The 18,561-nt window shown below is 33.0% G+C and overlaps 1 protein-coding gene across 1 annotated transcript in view; it reads right to left on the bottom strand.

Annotated features, from left to right (window-relative positions):
* Nucleotides 1–18,561, bottom strand: part of pcsk6 (proprotein convertase subtilisin/kexin type 6) — a 64,443-nt gene that overhangs the window by 15,486 nt on the left and 30,396 nt on the right. Inside the window, exons 12-15 of the mRNA XM_043243761.1 lie at nucleotides 10,596–10,784; nucleotides 4,094–4,230; nucleotides 1,359–1,538; nucleotides 251–353 (exon numbers count right to left, since the gene is read on the bottom strand). Of these exons, the coding sequence (XP_043099696.1) occupies nucleotides 251–353; nucleotides 1,359–1,538; nucleotides 4,094–4,230; nucleotides 10,596–10,784 (609 nt within the window). The remainder of the gene's footprint in view (nucleotides 1–250; nucleotides 354–1,358; nucleotides 1,539–4,093; nucleotides 4,231–10,595; nucleotides 10,785–18,561) is intronic.

The raw sequence follows: 18,561 nt of genomic DNA, 5'->3' as shown, positions 1-18,561 counted from the left end.
TTATTATAAAGCTTTTGTAATTTTTGCTATTTTTAAAAATGACTGCATTGAAGTTATTTTAGTACCGAATGAACTGAATTTAATTGAATTAATTTAATATTATTTAATTTAATATTTTACTGCAAGTCATTTTTTTTAATTATTATCATAGTCTTAGTTAACTACAATAATCCTAGTGTTCCTAGAAAATTCTCGAATTTCCATTTCTCTCTTCAGATAGAATTCCTGTGTTTCCAGGTGCTCTGTGTACCTGCCGGTCTTGAGGCTGCCCAGACTGAAGTGAACACAGTTGAGACAGTGATCGGCGTCCGGCCCGTCGCAGCCCTGATCTCCACACTCAGGATGACACGGACCTGAAAGATAATAATACATTCAGTCGTTTAACGGACGCTTTTACTCAGAGCGACTTTAGAAGCAAGCGCCCCCGGAGTCAACGATAGTCCCAGCATGCAGTGCCAGCTTTATTAGAACAATAAATCTCACGTAGAGGATCATTTCTAGACTAGGAATAATTCATTTTATCACAGATGACAAAGGCGCATTTAAAGCAAAGAAATTATGTTGACATTTTTGTTGAAAGTAATGCATATCTCGTGTATGTTTATGTTTATGTCATTTATTGCCAGGATATTATTAATCTCACACTATCAGCAAGCAACAATTTATATATGATGCATAGTAATATTATCATATCAAAAATATATGCTACTGCCTTAGTACTGGAGCAAAAAAATTATGTTTTTATGAAGTCATATTTGTTTGGCTTGTATTTTTTTGTACATGATTTTTTTTTTTAAACCAATATTGCCCCTCGTCCATGTTTTTCCATATTTAACTGCATTTTTAAAATGAATGTTTATATATATATATATATATATATATATATATATATATATATATATATATAGCTGCTATCATTCAGAAGTTTGGGGTTTTGATTTAGATTTTAATTAAATAAGCATTTTCAGTAAGCAAGGATGCATTAAATTGATCAAAAGTAAAGTTAACTGTTAGAAAACTTTTATATTTATATAAAAGAAATTATGTTTACACAAAAACAATCAAGCAGCACAATGAAAATTACCTTTGCATGACAGGAAATTAAAATAATAAACAAAGAAAATAATAAATAAATACATGTCTATATATATATATATATATATATATATATATATATATATATATATATATATATATATATATATATATATATATATTCAAATTGTAATAATATTTGTTTGTTTTTATTTTTACTGGATTTTTGAATCAAATATATGCAGGCTTGGTGAGCACACGATTAAAAAAAATTTAAAATTCTCCCCAAACTTCTGAACTTGTCTAGGTATTACTGCGAGTACCATTATATTCCTCCTCCTCCTCCTCCTCCTCCTCCTCTTCATGCTCAGGGGCTGGGTTTTTCAGCTCCTTGCCTGCTGTGGGAACCTCCAGCATCCTGGAGCGCGAGTGCTGGGAAGTCTGGGATTGGTAGGGGTGCTCAGCCGTGCCGTGAAGGACCAGCGTCCACTCCTTCAGTTTACCTGACAGAGAACAGAGAGCAGGAGAGCAAGCCATGAGCTCATTTAACAAAAATATAATTCATCACACCCGATGATCGCAAACAACGCCAAATAAGCCAAAAACAAAGAAATCTGTTTGGGTTTGCTTATGAGAATTCACTTTGATTAGGATGCAGATTTAGAAAACACAGCCTATGTAATATGTGAAATGTTTTATTGGTTCGTTCTTTACAAAACATACCGCTAAAAGTAAAAGGTTACTGAGAGCCAAAGTGATTTCCAAAATTTAAAAAAAATTAATTAATGAAATACATTCTATTAAAAACTACACAAAATAAAATTAAATGATATATGAAAAAATAAGATAAGATACTATTAAAATACTTTTGAATTAAATTAAAAGTGTATTAAAATAAAAATAGAAATGAAAGATAAAATGAGCAAAATATAATGAGCAAAAATATAAAAAAAAATATTATAATAATAAAATAATAATAATAATAAAAAATAATATTATTATAGAAATATAAAAATATAATACTAATAAAAATACTAATCTATATATCTATATCCATATATATCCATATATATATATATATATATATATATATATATATATATATATATATATATATATATATATATATATATCTCCATATATATATATCCATATATATATATATCATATATCATATATATATATATCATATATCCATATATATATATTCATATATCCATATATATATATATCCATATATCCATATATATATATATATATATATATATATATATATATTCATATATATATATATATATATGTCCATATATATATATATATATCCATATATATATATATATATTCATATATATATATATATATCCATATATATATATATATATATCCATATATATATATATATATATATATATATATATATATATATATATATATATATATATATCCATATATATCCCATATATCCATATATATATATCCATATATATATATATATATCCATATATTCATATATATATATCCATATATATATATATCCATATATCCATATATATATATCATATATATATATATATATATATATATATATATATATATATATATATATATATATATATATATATATATATATATATATATATATATATATATATCCATATATCCATATATATCCATATATATATATATATATATATATATCCATATATATATATATATATATATATCCATATATATATATATATATATATGATATATATATATATATATGGATATATATATATGGATATATATGGATATATGGATATATATGGATATATATATATATATATATATATATGAATATATATATATGGATATGGATATATATATATATATGGATATATATATATGGATATATGAATATATATATATATATATTCATATATACCTGATAGAGAACAGAGAGCAGGAGAGGATATAGCCATGAGCTCATTTAACAAAAATATAATTCATCACACCCGATGATCATAAACATATATATAAATATATAAGCCAATAATATAAAGAAATCTGTTTGGGTTTATATATAGAATTCATATATTGATTAGGATGCAGATTTATATAAAACACATATATATATATATATATATATGAAATCCATTTTATTGGTTCATATATATTTACAAAACATACCGCTATAAAGTAAAAGGTTACTGAGATATATAATAGTGATTTCCAAAATTATAATAAATAATTAATGAAATACATTCTATTAAAAACTACACAAAATAAAATTAAATGATATATGAAAAATAAGATAAGATACTATTATATAAAATACTTTTGAATTAAATTAAAAGTGTATATATATAAATATATAAAAATAGAAATGAAAGATAAAATATAGCAAAATATAATGATAAATATATATATAAAAATATATATATAAGATATATATATAATATATATATATATATATATATATATATATATATATATATATATATATATATATATATATCCATATATATATATATCCATATATATATATATATATATATATATATATATATATATATATATATATATATATATATATATATATATATATATATATATATATATATATATATATATATATATATATATATATATATATATATATATATATATATATATATATATATATATCCATATATATATATATATATCCATATATATATATATATATCCATATATATATATATATATCCATATATATATATATATATATATATATATATATATATATATATATATATATATATATATATATATATATATATATATATATATATATATATATTTTTTTTTCTAAAATAAAATAGAATTAAATTAAAAATAATAAAATGAAAAAAATTAAAGCGTAATAAATTAATCATTAAAAGGAAATATTAAAAAAACATATTAGCAAAAAAGCAGGTATGTAAACGATACAAGAATTAGGCTCCAAATTTGGGAATAGAGTCAGGAGATTTGGGATGAGGCTGTGTTTGGACTGGCTTCACAGCACACTGGTTTTAGGTTGTCTGACGCTCACCCAACACCTCAGGGTTACGCAGCTGAGACGGCGAGTCTGAAACCTCCAGCGTCCACGTGCCCTCCGCTCTCTCACCCCAGCAGTGAACCGTCATGAACTCCCAGTTCCTGAAGCCCTCGTTGGAGTTATCAAACAGTCTGCAAGAAAGAGGGAACGGAGCTCAGCGTTTCAGAGTGTAAGGAAAATATACACTGCGGCGAAGATCCCTCAGAAAGATCTGAATAATGGATGAAATAAACTAAAGTGCAAACAAAAGAGTGAAACTTTAGCAGCAAACTAAAGTGATATTCAATAAGGAATAAAATGAGAAAGACGCAAACAACAGAGCCATATGTACGTAACTCATATTTACATATGCATTACAAAATGCTCATTTTCCTAAGGACTCTGATGCAAATAGACTTGAACCTTTACAACAAACTACACCAAATCATTGTGTATAAACAATAAAAGAGTAATAACAAATAATTACATGCATAGTATGTAATTATAATAATTGCATAACAGTTTCCACTTGAGATTATTTCTGTATCCCCCGTTTTCACAGACAAGGCTTGAGCCTAGTCCTAAACTAAAAGAACCTGCCACTGACGGATCTTAAAACATGTCCATGCCTTTATTATGCCAGTAAAAAAATAAAAATTCCTTAAAATGCCCTAATTGAATTCTGGCTTAATACTGATGTAGACGGAGCCCTGTCTGTGGGCTAACCGTGACTATATAGTCAATATAACGTTATAATATAATGTTAAAGTTCCACTCTCTCTTGAACCCGCATACAACAGTTAGCAAAGATAGAAATTATGGTTAATGAAGCTTCAAATATGGATATTATGCTCACGGAGGCACATCAATTCCCTTAAAGAAGCCTTTAATAATCCCCCAGAATTTCATGATGGATTTAAGCACTTTATTTTGCTTCAGAATCTCCATTCACTGCCATTATAACACTTGGACATTTCTGGTAAGACTTTTCTTTAGTTCATTAGTAACCAAGCATGAACAATACTTGTTCACGTGAACAATAACGTTAATTTCATCATTAACTAATGCATTATTAACATCACAAGTTGTATGTTATTAGTTGATTTGATTTCTCTTTGTAGTGATACAAGCTGTTTTAAACGTCTCGTTTTAACCCACCCCCCAATTCTCTACATCACAGTGTTTATTTTCATAACACTCTCCAAGTGTTTTTAAGCAAAGAAAGTAGGCGGAGCTATTTTTCTCTCTGTAGCGTTGCTGCGGGCGCCATGTTCTGGAGACGCTGCATTTCATTGTGAAAGTCAAACTGCTTTCTTTGTGCTTTGAAATCAGCGATTAAGCTGTATTTACAACACTGTTCCACAACAGTTCAACACGTTAAAGCCCATTTACAGGAGACTAGTCTATACTGGCTGTGCACAGAGACTATAAAGTGAGGCAATTCTACCTCTGCAAGGACAGTCTGGAGCTTCTGACTCACAACCTTTAAGTAGGTTACGTTTTCTTATTGAAAGAATTTAATTTGCCATTCAAACACGAGTTTTGAGCAGTGCAGGGTGGGGCTTGTTGTTTGTCGTTTCTCCGATCACAAATGCAGACATAAAACGTGGCATTAGGTCTGGCAGGTCAAGATAGTCAAGCTTGCTTCAGCTGATACCCATCTACCTATAGGAACACGACAGCTATCTAAGCATCCATATATATGGTCCTTCAGTATTATCAGCGGTTTTCGGGATTGCTCAATAGCCAATTACCCTCCTCCACCCCCAACTCCTCCTCCGTCAGTCAGGATTCAGTCTAAACGTGCACTAAAATGATTGAACTTTAACAATATCTGCAGTGCATTCGTTTGCTCTGTTATGTTCTCTTCACCCCGGGAAATAACCGGCCAATCAGAGCACACCTCGCTTTTTTAAAACAATTAGCTTTGTAAAAATCGATCTGTTTCTGGAAGGCGGGGTTTAGAGGAGAATCGACCAATCAATCAATCAATCATTTTTATTTATATAGAGCTTTTAACAACACCGGTTGTATCAAAGTACACAATCAATAATGTACAGTATGTGCAAAATATTGTGTTTTTTGCACCTTAGACCGCATTGCAATACAAAATCATAATTTTTAGCATCATATGACCCCTTGAATGCATGAACAATGAACAAAAAAAACACGAACAATGTATTTTTATGAACTAACATTAACGAAAATTGTAATAAAACATTTTTCATTCTGCGTTCACGTTAGCTACTACATTAACTAATGTTAACAAATGACAAATCTTATTGTAAAGCGTCACTTCAGTTGTAGATATAACTCCAATTGCATTCATCTGAAAGAAGACAGGTCATATACACCTTGAGGGTGAGGGAAATTTTCTTTGTTAAAGTTAGCCTGAGTTACGTCTTCCGAAAAGCGCTTAGGAGTCGCAGAGCATTTAAGAGGCATTAACAGAACCAAACCAGTCATCTGCGACTCTTATTGCTATTTACGAGCAGCGTGAACTCTCTCCAAGCGTCAGGCATCAGCAAAAATGCAGACTTGGATGGCGTTTGGAGCATGACCTCCATCCGCGCAACGAGGCTAAATGCGCTAAATGCTAAACGCGAGCGCCTTAGAAGCATGCGTGCCGCATAAATGAGCTGAAGGGAGGTCCCGACCACAGCGGCCCTCTTCATAATTCAAGGCAAATGTTTTTCCTGGCATCGTGAGGATGACTCTACATCGGGGTGAGAGAGCATTGCGACCGGTGGCCGTTAATAAATGCTCTCCGAACGCGGGAAGCCCCATTAGGCTGTCATGTCTGTTATCAGAAAAGCAGACGCACGGTGGGAGATGTTTGTGCAGGGGCGGATTCTGACAGCTCTTCCATCTAACCGTGCGGTAAATAAGACGGGGAACGTCAAAACAATAAGCTTTCTGTGGAGACGTGAGAATGGAGGGACGTTCACGTAGACAGACGAGACTGACGAACATTGTTACAGACAGAAAAGATGGCTGAGGCATTTAGGTACGGCCAAACATTTTCGGCATTTGATGTTTGAAAAGACACGGTTTCATTCAGTAGTTCAATAGACACCCTGTAAACTATGAACGAAACTATGACTTTTTTAATAAATTAATTAAAATGCTGTGTATCGAAAGTATTCCGAACTTTTTTTTCCCCCAGATTTTATTTTGCAGACTTATGTCAAAATTTATTATTTTATATATTTTATTTTATTTACCCATTTAAAAATGACATTCCTTCTCCCCAATAAAATATGAGTAATATCCTAAGGAGCAAAGAAAAAAAAAACATAATTTAAAAAATTTTTTTGTTTTTATTTTGATGCCTTTTACAAGTAGTGTACAATTATAATTATATAATTATATTTGATTTTAGTGGCATTTAGTGGCAAATTTCCTAAATAGGAGCTGTTTGACTACAAAAAGAAAAACTACTATATATATATATATATATATATATATATATATATATATATATTATTTAATATAATATATTAATTATTTAATATATATATTAATATATATATATATATATATATATTATATATTATTTTATTTTATAATTTTTTAAAAATTAACTTTATTTTAATTTTACGACGTTTACAGGAACATATAAATTTTATGATGTAACATATACATAGATATTTTTTCCATAAATGTCAGAGGGGCCATAAATATTATTTAAAATAATAATATAATAAAAAAATGCAAATACAATTTAGACAATTTATTCATTTATGAATTTTTTTATGCTGTAGTCAAAAATACCGCATATATTCTAGTGGTGCCGTTTTTAGTAAAACTACATAAGATTTAGTAATAATGAATAAAAACAATTATTCAGACGCATTTATTATTGGCTGTTGCCTTATACTACTATCCTATAAGTTATTTTAAATATATTTAATCTTATTGATAGCATTGTGTATGATACTCATCTCTGGTGCTGTGTATGATCTGGGTGCTGAAGCAGAAGCAGCGGAGAGTTTTATTCATGAGGGTTATGAGAACGACGCTCGGGATCTCTCAGCGCTCATAACCGCGCGGGATAAACCGCTGAGAGAATACTAAACCGCGCTGAAGCCGAGAGGAGAGAGATTTTGGAAAGAGCGGCGCGTCAGGACCAACAGAGAGGATATCAAACCGCTGCGTGATCGACAGCAAGAAGCTTCCGGTCTGACAGGAAGCAGAGCAGCCAGATCAGACCCCCGTCAGCTCCTCGGACCCCTGCAGAATACACTACAGTAAGAGCGGCGCATTACCGCGCCAGTGTGCATGCGTTAGCACGAGGAACTTTAAGTTCGGGTAACCTGAAAGTACGGAAGAGACTCAAAACACAAACTTTGATCTGTTTTGCGGCACAGAAATCCTCACACAGCTCAAGGGGAACACATCTGTCGAGCTCTAAAAAGGTTAAAAGAACAATAAAAGGCAACCCGAGCGTGATATTGCACAATCATTATATCAACATTTATTCTTTGGGGGGTTATTTGACATCCGATTATTCAATTTATGTACCTGAATACTTAAAAACGTGTTTAATTTGCATATTGCTTAGTTTATTTGTATCTTTTTTTATTACTTTTTAATTTATCTATCCACCCATCTTTTCTATTCCACTCTAATTACTCTCTTTAATGTACTTTTATTTATTGCATTGTTTTTATATAGCCATATTATATTATATTTTTATATATTAAAAACACTTAATTAAAAATAACATTTTAATATATTTTTTTAAGAAATAGTTCAGCCAAAAATGAATGGGGTTTGGGATTTTGGGATTCTGTTTCGTCTTCTCATGCTTCCCTCGACCTCATGTCTCTTCGCCATTGGTTCCCTTGTTCTTGATTGGTTCTGATTGGTTGTCCTAGTCGTTGTGTCAAATCGTGTTAAAATTTGGGTCATTTTGGTAAGCACTGGGTTATTTTAACCCGTCCAGTTGGGTTAAATGTTTGACCCAGCATGCTGGGTTGATTTAATTAACTCAAATATGGATTGAATATTACTATATCTGGCTTAAAAAGGAAGAAAAAAGAAATTAATAGAGACAACTAACATTAATAAGTGAAAACACCCATGGGCAAAAATAGAAGACAAATTGAATTATGCAGCATAGTTTTCAACTTTACATGCATTTAACTCTTATGAATTACTGTATTAAAAGGTTCCCTGTTGATCTTTTTAACAGAAACAGTCAGACTGCTGAGTTTTGAGAAATATTTCAAAATGCAGATTAATTACAAGCAGTATTATCACAAATGAAGTCAGTTCATGTTAAGCAATTTAGGAAATTCAATTGGAGCATTTCACTGACTGACATCTCGTCTGTATGTCACGTTGCATGAAATAAAATAATTTACGGTACAACGAAAGACTCGGGGAAATGAACACGAACCTTATTTTCGCCTTGAGAAGTCTGCAGCGTTGAGGACTCGAGCTGGGTTACACAAAAACTATCCAGCAGTGGAAAAATAACCCAACAGAACGACCCAACAGCCATAACCAAGCAGCTGGATAAAGAAAATAAGGTTCGTTCGTGTCACATGATCCTCATTGTTTTGCAAAAGCAGCCGTGCTTCATAGTTGTTTTGTGGTGTATTAATGTTGCGAGTGTAGTCAAATCAGTTTAAGCCAAGTCTAGTCTTTGCCCGTTTGGATTTCAATTATTGTTCATCACTAACCGCCTTCAACCGGATTCAACCAAACCTGCTTGAACGTCTTCGTTCCGCCGGACTCAAATGTAGACATCCTGAAGAACGTTTGCAACCCCGCCGTTTTGGTCAACATTGACTTCCAAAGAAGTGCTGGAAACGTTTTTTTAGCTTCTTTTTGAGAAGAGACCGGGAGATTCTTGGTAAAGCGGGACTTCGTTTTATTTCGTGGCTGCAAGAAGTCTTTAAGAAGATCGCCGAGCAATCTCCAAGAAAACAAAATCGAATTAAAACCTAGCACGGCGAAGTTTGTACGTTTCAAGGGGGAGGAGCTCATAGAGGCGGAGACCATTAAAACAAAAGCATGCAAATGCAGAACAGGACTTTAGTCCAGAACAGGAACTTTCCAGATCCGTGATCTATTTAGCGTCCAAGTGTCATTCAAATGCATAGGTACAAGAGATTAGCGTCTCAGGGCTTGGACTTCCTGCGCTTCTATTGTAAAATACACTTTCAGATTGTAAGATGCGTTTAAAACACTAGTTTAAAGTTTAAAACACTACGGAAGTCAATACTGACCAAAACAGCAGGGTTACGAACTGCTTGAGTGTGAGTAAATGATGACAGAATTTTCTTTTTTGGGTGAACTATGCCTTCAATTAATAATAAATTATATGCTGTGAGGTGCATACAGCATCTACAATATTTTCTTCAATGCATTTCTCTGAAGAGCTTTTGTAAAATTCATACGAGCAGATATGGGTTTAAAGAAACCCCTCTATTGCGACGAGCTGACCTTTTATTATTTCCACTATCCAGACAATAGGAAGCCGAAACGGTGAAGCCGTAAAGCTCACCTCTGAGCCAGCAGCTGCGAGCGCGTCCCGGAGGGCGACACGAGGCTGATGTCCAGGTCTCCTCGGCGCGGGTGGACGATGAGGACGCGCACCACCACGTGCTCCACGAACACCACCCGCTGATCCGGCTGATCGCTGCAGCCGCTGCTCGAGATGCTGGCGTTCAGCTTCTGATCCGCTCGGATGTACCTGCGGGAGGATCCAAGGGGGTCAGCGGAGAACGGGTGCGGGCGACAAACCACCCAACAAACACATTAAAAGCCCGTTTTGTGACGGTGTGGTTCACAAGCAGGTGAAAAACGCCATAAAAAAGCCTTCGGAAACATGTTTTACATGACGACAGATGGTAATGCTTTTTAAAAGGGAAGCGTGAAATAAAGCGAGGGGTCACATATACGGTCAAAAAAGAAAAATAGCAGCGTAAACCAGGGTTATTATAGCTAAAATAAATAACCAAAAAAAATACTTTTATTTCAGTGCAACTGCGGTTATTTTGGAATTACTAAAAACATGATTTTTGAGATTAGTTATTTATTTTTATCTCAAAAGTAAAATGAAATCAAAATGCAAATGAAAAATGTAAAATATTATATAAAGACTTAACTGTATAGGATATAAAATATTATATAAAAATATATTAGTATTATATTTAAGGTTAAATATAAAATATATTATTAAAAAAACCTAAATTATAATTAATTGATTGTTATTGATTGAAAACTAGTCCTTAAAGTCAATTGACAACGTTTTTTGTGAGAATCAAGCTGAAATATATATTTATTGAACTCCATGTGACCTCCATTATAGCTATAACTGATATCTTCGTGCTATGTTTTTGTCCTTTTATGCAATGACCGTCAGCATCCGAGTTCAAAGTATGAAAAAGAGAGGATCAGAATATGATTTAATGGTACGAGGGTGAGTAAAAGATAAATTTGCATGACACATGTGACAGAAACACCGGCTGTTTTCTGTGACCGCTTGCCCGAAAGGAAAATCTCCCCGCTTTTTCCCGACCGTCCTCGAGCACAACTGGAGCACGGGGAGTCGCATTGTGAAACAACAGAGACAAACTGCCTCTTAACAAGATAAATGGCTGAACTTTAGGCGAGCAGTGTGTTCTGAGGACAAGTGGTCTTCTGAGAAAGTCCTGCCTCCTTTGGGTCACTGTCAAAGACTTCATTTACTTCCCTTACTGTAACAAACAAAATCCCTGCTGCAGTCAAAAGCCATCGTATTTTCATAAGGATCCATTTTAATCTGCTAAACCAGACTTCGCATATTGGAGATGGTAATTAAAGATTAATACCTAAAACTTTTTAAAAAGGTCTGAGCAACTGAATTACTTTTCCCACCATCCGTAAATAAACAAATAAATAATAGGACAAGAAAAATATTTGAAGAATTCTAATATATAAATTCGGTTTATGTATTACATTTATTACATAATTTTAATTTACATATCACAATATATAAATAATTGTATATGTTAGATTTTTTAAATATAAGTTTATGCTTTTTATATATTTAACAAAAATTAAATAAACACACAGTGTATTATTTTATACAATAAATATACAATTTATATATTTAAATACATTTTTATTTAATAGTTGTAAGCATATTATGTATGTGTTTTATTTCATAAAAATTAGAATATATATATATATATATATATATATATATATATATATATATATATATATAAAAATATATATAATATATAATATATATATATATATAAATAAAATATATATATATATATATATAATAAATATATATATAATATATATATATATATATAAATAAATATATAATATATATATATATATATATATATATATATATATATATATATATATATATATATATATATATATATGATATTATATATGGTTTAAATACATAGTTGCTATTCTTAATAATAAAAAATTACACAAAATTAGAAAAACAGCACTACTTGTTTACAAAGCGACAGGTTTCTATGAGTAAACTACGCTTTCCATAATCCTTTGTACAGCTAGGGCATTTATCACACCCCAACAGGGACTGTTAAGATAAAAAAAGGCACTAAAGAAAGCATTAAACTGCCCGACCTGTTCATTTTATTTCAACACAAATAATTTAAATCACATCGTAAGCATCAGAGTGTCTGTCTGACACATAACCTTGGCATTAATAGTGTGAAAAATAATAAACCGAGCGCGCATTGTCATATTTACTCTTCCACAATGCCGTTTCGAGGCTCATTAAGCCGCGGGATCATCTATTCGGTCAATCCGGAAGCTTGTTCTGGATATTAAAGACTTTCTTCCTCGCGAGCGACAGCGTTTCAACGGCTTTATAATGGCATCTGCGGCAGTTTATGGCTGCGCTGATAAACAACCGCGCACAGATGGCAACAAAATTAGTCACTTGAGGTCTGAGCCATTATTTAGCACACGTTCAAAAGCAGCTTCGCACAGAAATACACTCGCTGGAGATCGGTCTTGAGACTGACATTCGACAGAAAACGAGCTAAAACCGAAGGCTGCACCTTTTCAGGTTAAACACGACAGCTTGGTGTGAAACGGCATCCACAAGACGCACGTTTCCTTGGGTTTAAATGATAAATAAAAATAAATTAGCTATTTATTTAATGATTTAAAAAAAAACCTTTTATATTAATATATAAATAATATTAAATTATTCTAGAAAATTATTTAATGTATAATTATTATATATTAAAATAATAATAATAATAATAAAATGCGTAATCACTTATTTTAAACAAATGTTAGATTGCTACAAACAATGAAACAGTTAAGTATTAAGTATTTATGCATTAATAAGTGCTAAATATATTTGTGACAAATATAAACATTTTTTTCTGAATGCAAATATAAATATTTGCATTTGAAAAAAAATAGAAAAGTTGCCTTGGCAACTAACAGAAATAAAATAAGCTTAAGAAAAATCACTTAATTTAAATATATTATAAGAAAAGAAATTATAAAAGGAACAAAAAGTCTTACAAATTTACTTTATATTATTTAATAAAATAATAAATAATCATTACAAAGCATTTTCGGTCCAGAATTAAAATTTCGGTGCATCCATAAAACACTGGATATTTACAACATATATTTAGCTTGTACTTTACATATACATAATGTGCGTTTATCTACACACACACACACACACACACTTTTAACAACTTTGTTTATTACCTTTTTTTTGCCAAATGAGTCTTTAAAGCTACTATCCCCGTCACACTTCGCACTGATCGCTTCGACAGAAAAGTGCAAACAATGCATACTCATCAAGCACAGCACAACTGTTTATAGCATTCGGCCGTTACGTTTTTCACTCCATAGAGCCAAAGGAATGAGACTGTGAATCAATAGATGGCAGCCAAGCTAATGAGACTGGAAGCGCGGGCTAACTCTCTCTCAATAGCCATCCGAGCGAGACACGCTATAAATAAAACCCAATCTATGATCGATATCAGTAGTTGAGCGCACACACACACACACACACACACACACACACACACACACACACACACACACACACACACACAGTCACAGACACACAGTCACAGACACACACACACACACACACACACACACACACACACACACACACACACACACACACACACACACACACACACACACACAGACACAGACACACACACACACAGACACACACACACACACACACACACACACACAGACACACACACACACACACACACACACACACACACACACACACACACACACACACACACACACACACACACACACACACACACACACACACACACAGACACACACACACACACACACACACACACACACACACACACACACACACACACACACACACACACACACACACACACACACACACACACACACACACAAACACACACACACACAGAGACACACACACACACACACACACACACACACACACACACAGACACACACACACACACACACACACACAGACACACACACACACACACACACACAGACACACACACACACACACACAGAGACACACACACAGACACACACAGACACACACAGACACACACAGACACACACACACTTTCTTTAAACCATTTCTTTAAACCATTTAAACCATGCTGTAATTGTTAGCTAAAAGTAATTTTTTTTTGCATTTTTTTGTTAATTTAAATAAATCTGGAATATAAAATTAAGTAGAAAGAACTTTAAGCAATTTAAGAAAATTAGTTTAGCTAACAAATAGTTTAGCGTTAAAATAAGTATGACTGAATTAACTGAAACAAAACCAGTTATTCTTAACAAAATGACAATCATTTTCTATTAAAAGTATATCAAATGTTATGTTATGTTTTAATTGTACCAAACTGCAACTATATTCGAGTCTAAATAAATCTGGAATATGTAAATATTAGCTAAAAACCTGATGGAAATTATAAATGTTGCCGACGACTGACTAAAATATACATTTATGGAAAAGTCTTAAAATATATAAATATATAAGCACATAACGTTATTAAAACAATGTAAATATATATTAAACTAACAATAAACCTATTGACTTTTACTATTTATTCGAGGTGATTTTGGAGGGTTTTTTTCTTTTTTTTTGTATTACTGTATATGCACGCATTTAAACTTTGTGTAAGTTATTTGTCGTTTAATATCAGGCTTACGGGATTGTGCATTTTTCATTTCTTTTGTCAATAAATGAAACACTAACATTATTAAACCCGGGCATTCAAACTAACAATAAAAGGTACACGAGGTGAAGAGTGAGTATATGGGATTTAAACTTTGTGTAAGTTAAAAGTTTAACATCAGGTTTAAGGGACTCTCATGTGCCAGCTCTTTAAAAGCAAAGCATAAGAGGTTAAACTCTAATGACCCCACCGTCACAGCACTAATGTGATTAAATACTGTGATAGTTTTGTTTTTAATGCTGTAAATGTGAATGATAACCACAGCTGATCACATCGCTGCCAGGAGGCTCTCAATGTAGCGTACAGGTCGCGTAAATAACATTTAAAGAGATGTGTGCTGCTTTTTTTGAGGTTTAGATTTCGAGGTGACCTTTAGGGTTAACAGGAGAGTACACACTGCACGACGTCGGACGCTTCCTCCGAATCTGGAGAGGTAAGAAAACATCTGCTGAGCATCCGAGCGCTTACGCACATGACAGCGATTGCGTTCGTGAAATGCATGCTTGAGTTTTACTGGCTGCCATCTGACAGAATCATCTCGGCTCTCTTAAACTTCAGCACGCTCACTATTTAGAAATCTGCGTTAGACTTCAAAAGGTTGAATCTCTGTGCATTTTCAAAGCAACGGGATCTACAGAACTGTTTTTTTTTTATGTCACCCGGTCATCTTGGTCTAACCCGAATATCTGCGCCCCGGACTATTCACTAAGATTTATTCCGGTTATACAGCCTGTTTTTAAAGGAGCAGTCCGTCTGAATGTATTCATTTTTTTTGGCCGAAATGCTCTAAATTCAAAAAGTAAGACTTCTTGAAGGAAGTTCATGCAAACATGAAAACGATCTGAAAGTTTAGTCACCCTCAAGACATTCAAGATATAGATGAGTTTCTTTCTTAATAAGAAGATCTGGAGATATTACATCAACGGATGCTCTGTGGTGAATGGGTGCCGTCGGAATGAATGTGGATGGGTGCCGTCGGAATGAGTGTGGATGGGTGCCGTCAGAATGAGTGTGGATGGGTGCCGTCGGAATGAGTGTGGATGGGTGCCGTCGGAATGAGTGTGGATGGGTGAGAGTGTGGATGGGTGCCGTCAGAATGAGTGTGGATGGGTGCCGTCGGAATGAGTGTGGATGGGTGCCGTCAGAATGAGTGAGAATGGGTGCCGTCAGGATGAGTGTGGATGGGTGCCGTCAGAATGAGTGTGGATGGGTGCCGTCAGAATGAGTGTGGATGGGTGCCGTCAGAATGAGTGTGGATGGGTGCCGTCAGGATGAGTGTGGATGGGTGCCGTCAGAATGAGTGAGAATGGGTGCCGTCAGAATGAGTGAGGATGGGTGCCGTCAGGATGAGTGCGGATGGGTGCCGTCGGAATGAGTGCGGATGGGTGCCGTCAGTATGAGTGAGAATGGGTGCCGTCAGAATGAGTGTGGATGGGTGCCTTCGGAATGATGATTAAAAAAGATGATAAGTCCTTCAGTTAATATCTTGTGAAGAGAAAAGGTGTTTTTTTTAATGAACAAATCCATCAAGACATTTTTAACTTTAAACAGCCGATTCTGGCCAAAATCGGTCCATTATCCACAATAACAAAGCGATTTTGTCCGAATGAGGAGAGAAACGTGCCCAGATCAAGCTCCATTCACAAGCAAAGACAACCCAAAAGTTTTAAACAAACATGCGGGCGGATTTTGAATTGACATAAAACGGACGTTTTCGCTGGATTGTAGACTTATTTGAAAGATGGTTTAAAATTGAAAATGCTTTAAATGACGGAAACCGTTTCGTGCAAAGTGCAGCGTTTCTCTTCACAAGTCATTGGCTGATGGACTGGAGTGTGGCGAATTGCTGTGATGTTTTTATCATCCTTTTTTAATCATCATTCCGACGGCACCCATTCACTTCCCATGAAAAAATAAATAAATAAAAATACTCATCCATATATTGGATGGTGTAATAACGAGTACTTTTTCAGCATATTAGCATTATTCTTATATCGTACAAAACAGCACCAATGGGCAATAAATAATGTTGACACTTTGTAAAAAATGGAAAGTCCATGTTGTTTATAACTTCCTCAAGCATTAGAATGAGTAAAACAACATACATTATATATACACATATACATACATTATATACATACATTATATACATATATATATATATATATATATATATATATATATATATATATATATATATATATATATACACAGCGATCCAGATTCAATCCAAAGCTTTCAGCTATAAGCCAGAACACTTCGAGCACCAACCAGCACATAAAAAAAACAACTACCTGTCCTACCCGGGGCAAAAATGTCAACATTTTTGGCATGTCTCTAAAGAGTTTATTGAGAGATGCGCTGACAGGTCTTTAATCCCATCAGCCGGCTCAGACACGAGGCCCAGAGACGATCAATAGCTGCTGCTTCGTTTTGATGATCGATTTCTTTCAACGCACATTGCAAATTGCGTGGACTTGGATACAGACGAAGAGAAATCAAGCCACGTGGCGTCCTTGATAGAGGACAGATGATGTCATCGACACGATGCATTAACGGCATAAATCAAAATGCGAATATGCCTCGGTTAATGCATCCGCGTTTGGGTTTTAAGCGTAGACTGTGTTTCAAAGTAAATGCAGCATTACATCGAACTAGATTTCATTAAAATGCATTACATATAATTTTTTAAATATTTAAAATGAGGCAAAAATGTTATTATTATTATTATATTAGAAATAAATATATAATATTATAATATAAATATTATAATATAAATAAATATATTGTTTTTTAGCAATGAAGCATTAAATTAATCAAAAAAGACAGTAAAAGAAAATTCTGAGCTTAAAAATATAAGAAGCAACATTGATAATAATAATCAGAAATGTTTCTTAAGCATGTTATTATGATTTCTAAAAGAAACTGGAATAATGATGCTGAAAATTCTGCTTTGATCACAGGAATAAATTGCATTTCACAGTATATTCAAATAGAAAGCTGTTACTTTAAACATAACTATTTTTACAGCATTTTTAATCAAATAAACGCAACCTTGGTGAGCAAAAGTTTTGGTTTTTTTGAAGCGTCTTCCATAAACCCTTTCGCAAAATCTAATTCAGCCGATCAAGCAGTTAATAGCAGCGCTTTGGGGTCAAACTCCGTGCAAATTAATTACCATTTGGATGCAAATGCGTTCCACCCCCATATTATTTAAATTAGATTTCACAAATAGGCAATATGTAC

Source organism: Puntigrus tetrazona, chromosome 7 (genome assembly GCF_018831695.1).
Source record: "Puntigrus tetrazona isolate hp1 chromosome 7, ASM1883169v1, whole genome shotgun sequence".
NCBI classification, from domain to species: domain Eukaryota; kingdom Metazoa; phylum Chordata; class Actinopteri; order Cypriniformes; family Cyprinidae; genus Puntigrus; species Puntigrus tetrazona.
This window is presented reverse-complemented; position numbering and strand designations above follow the sequence as displayed.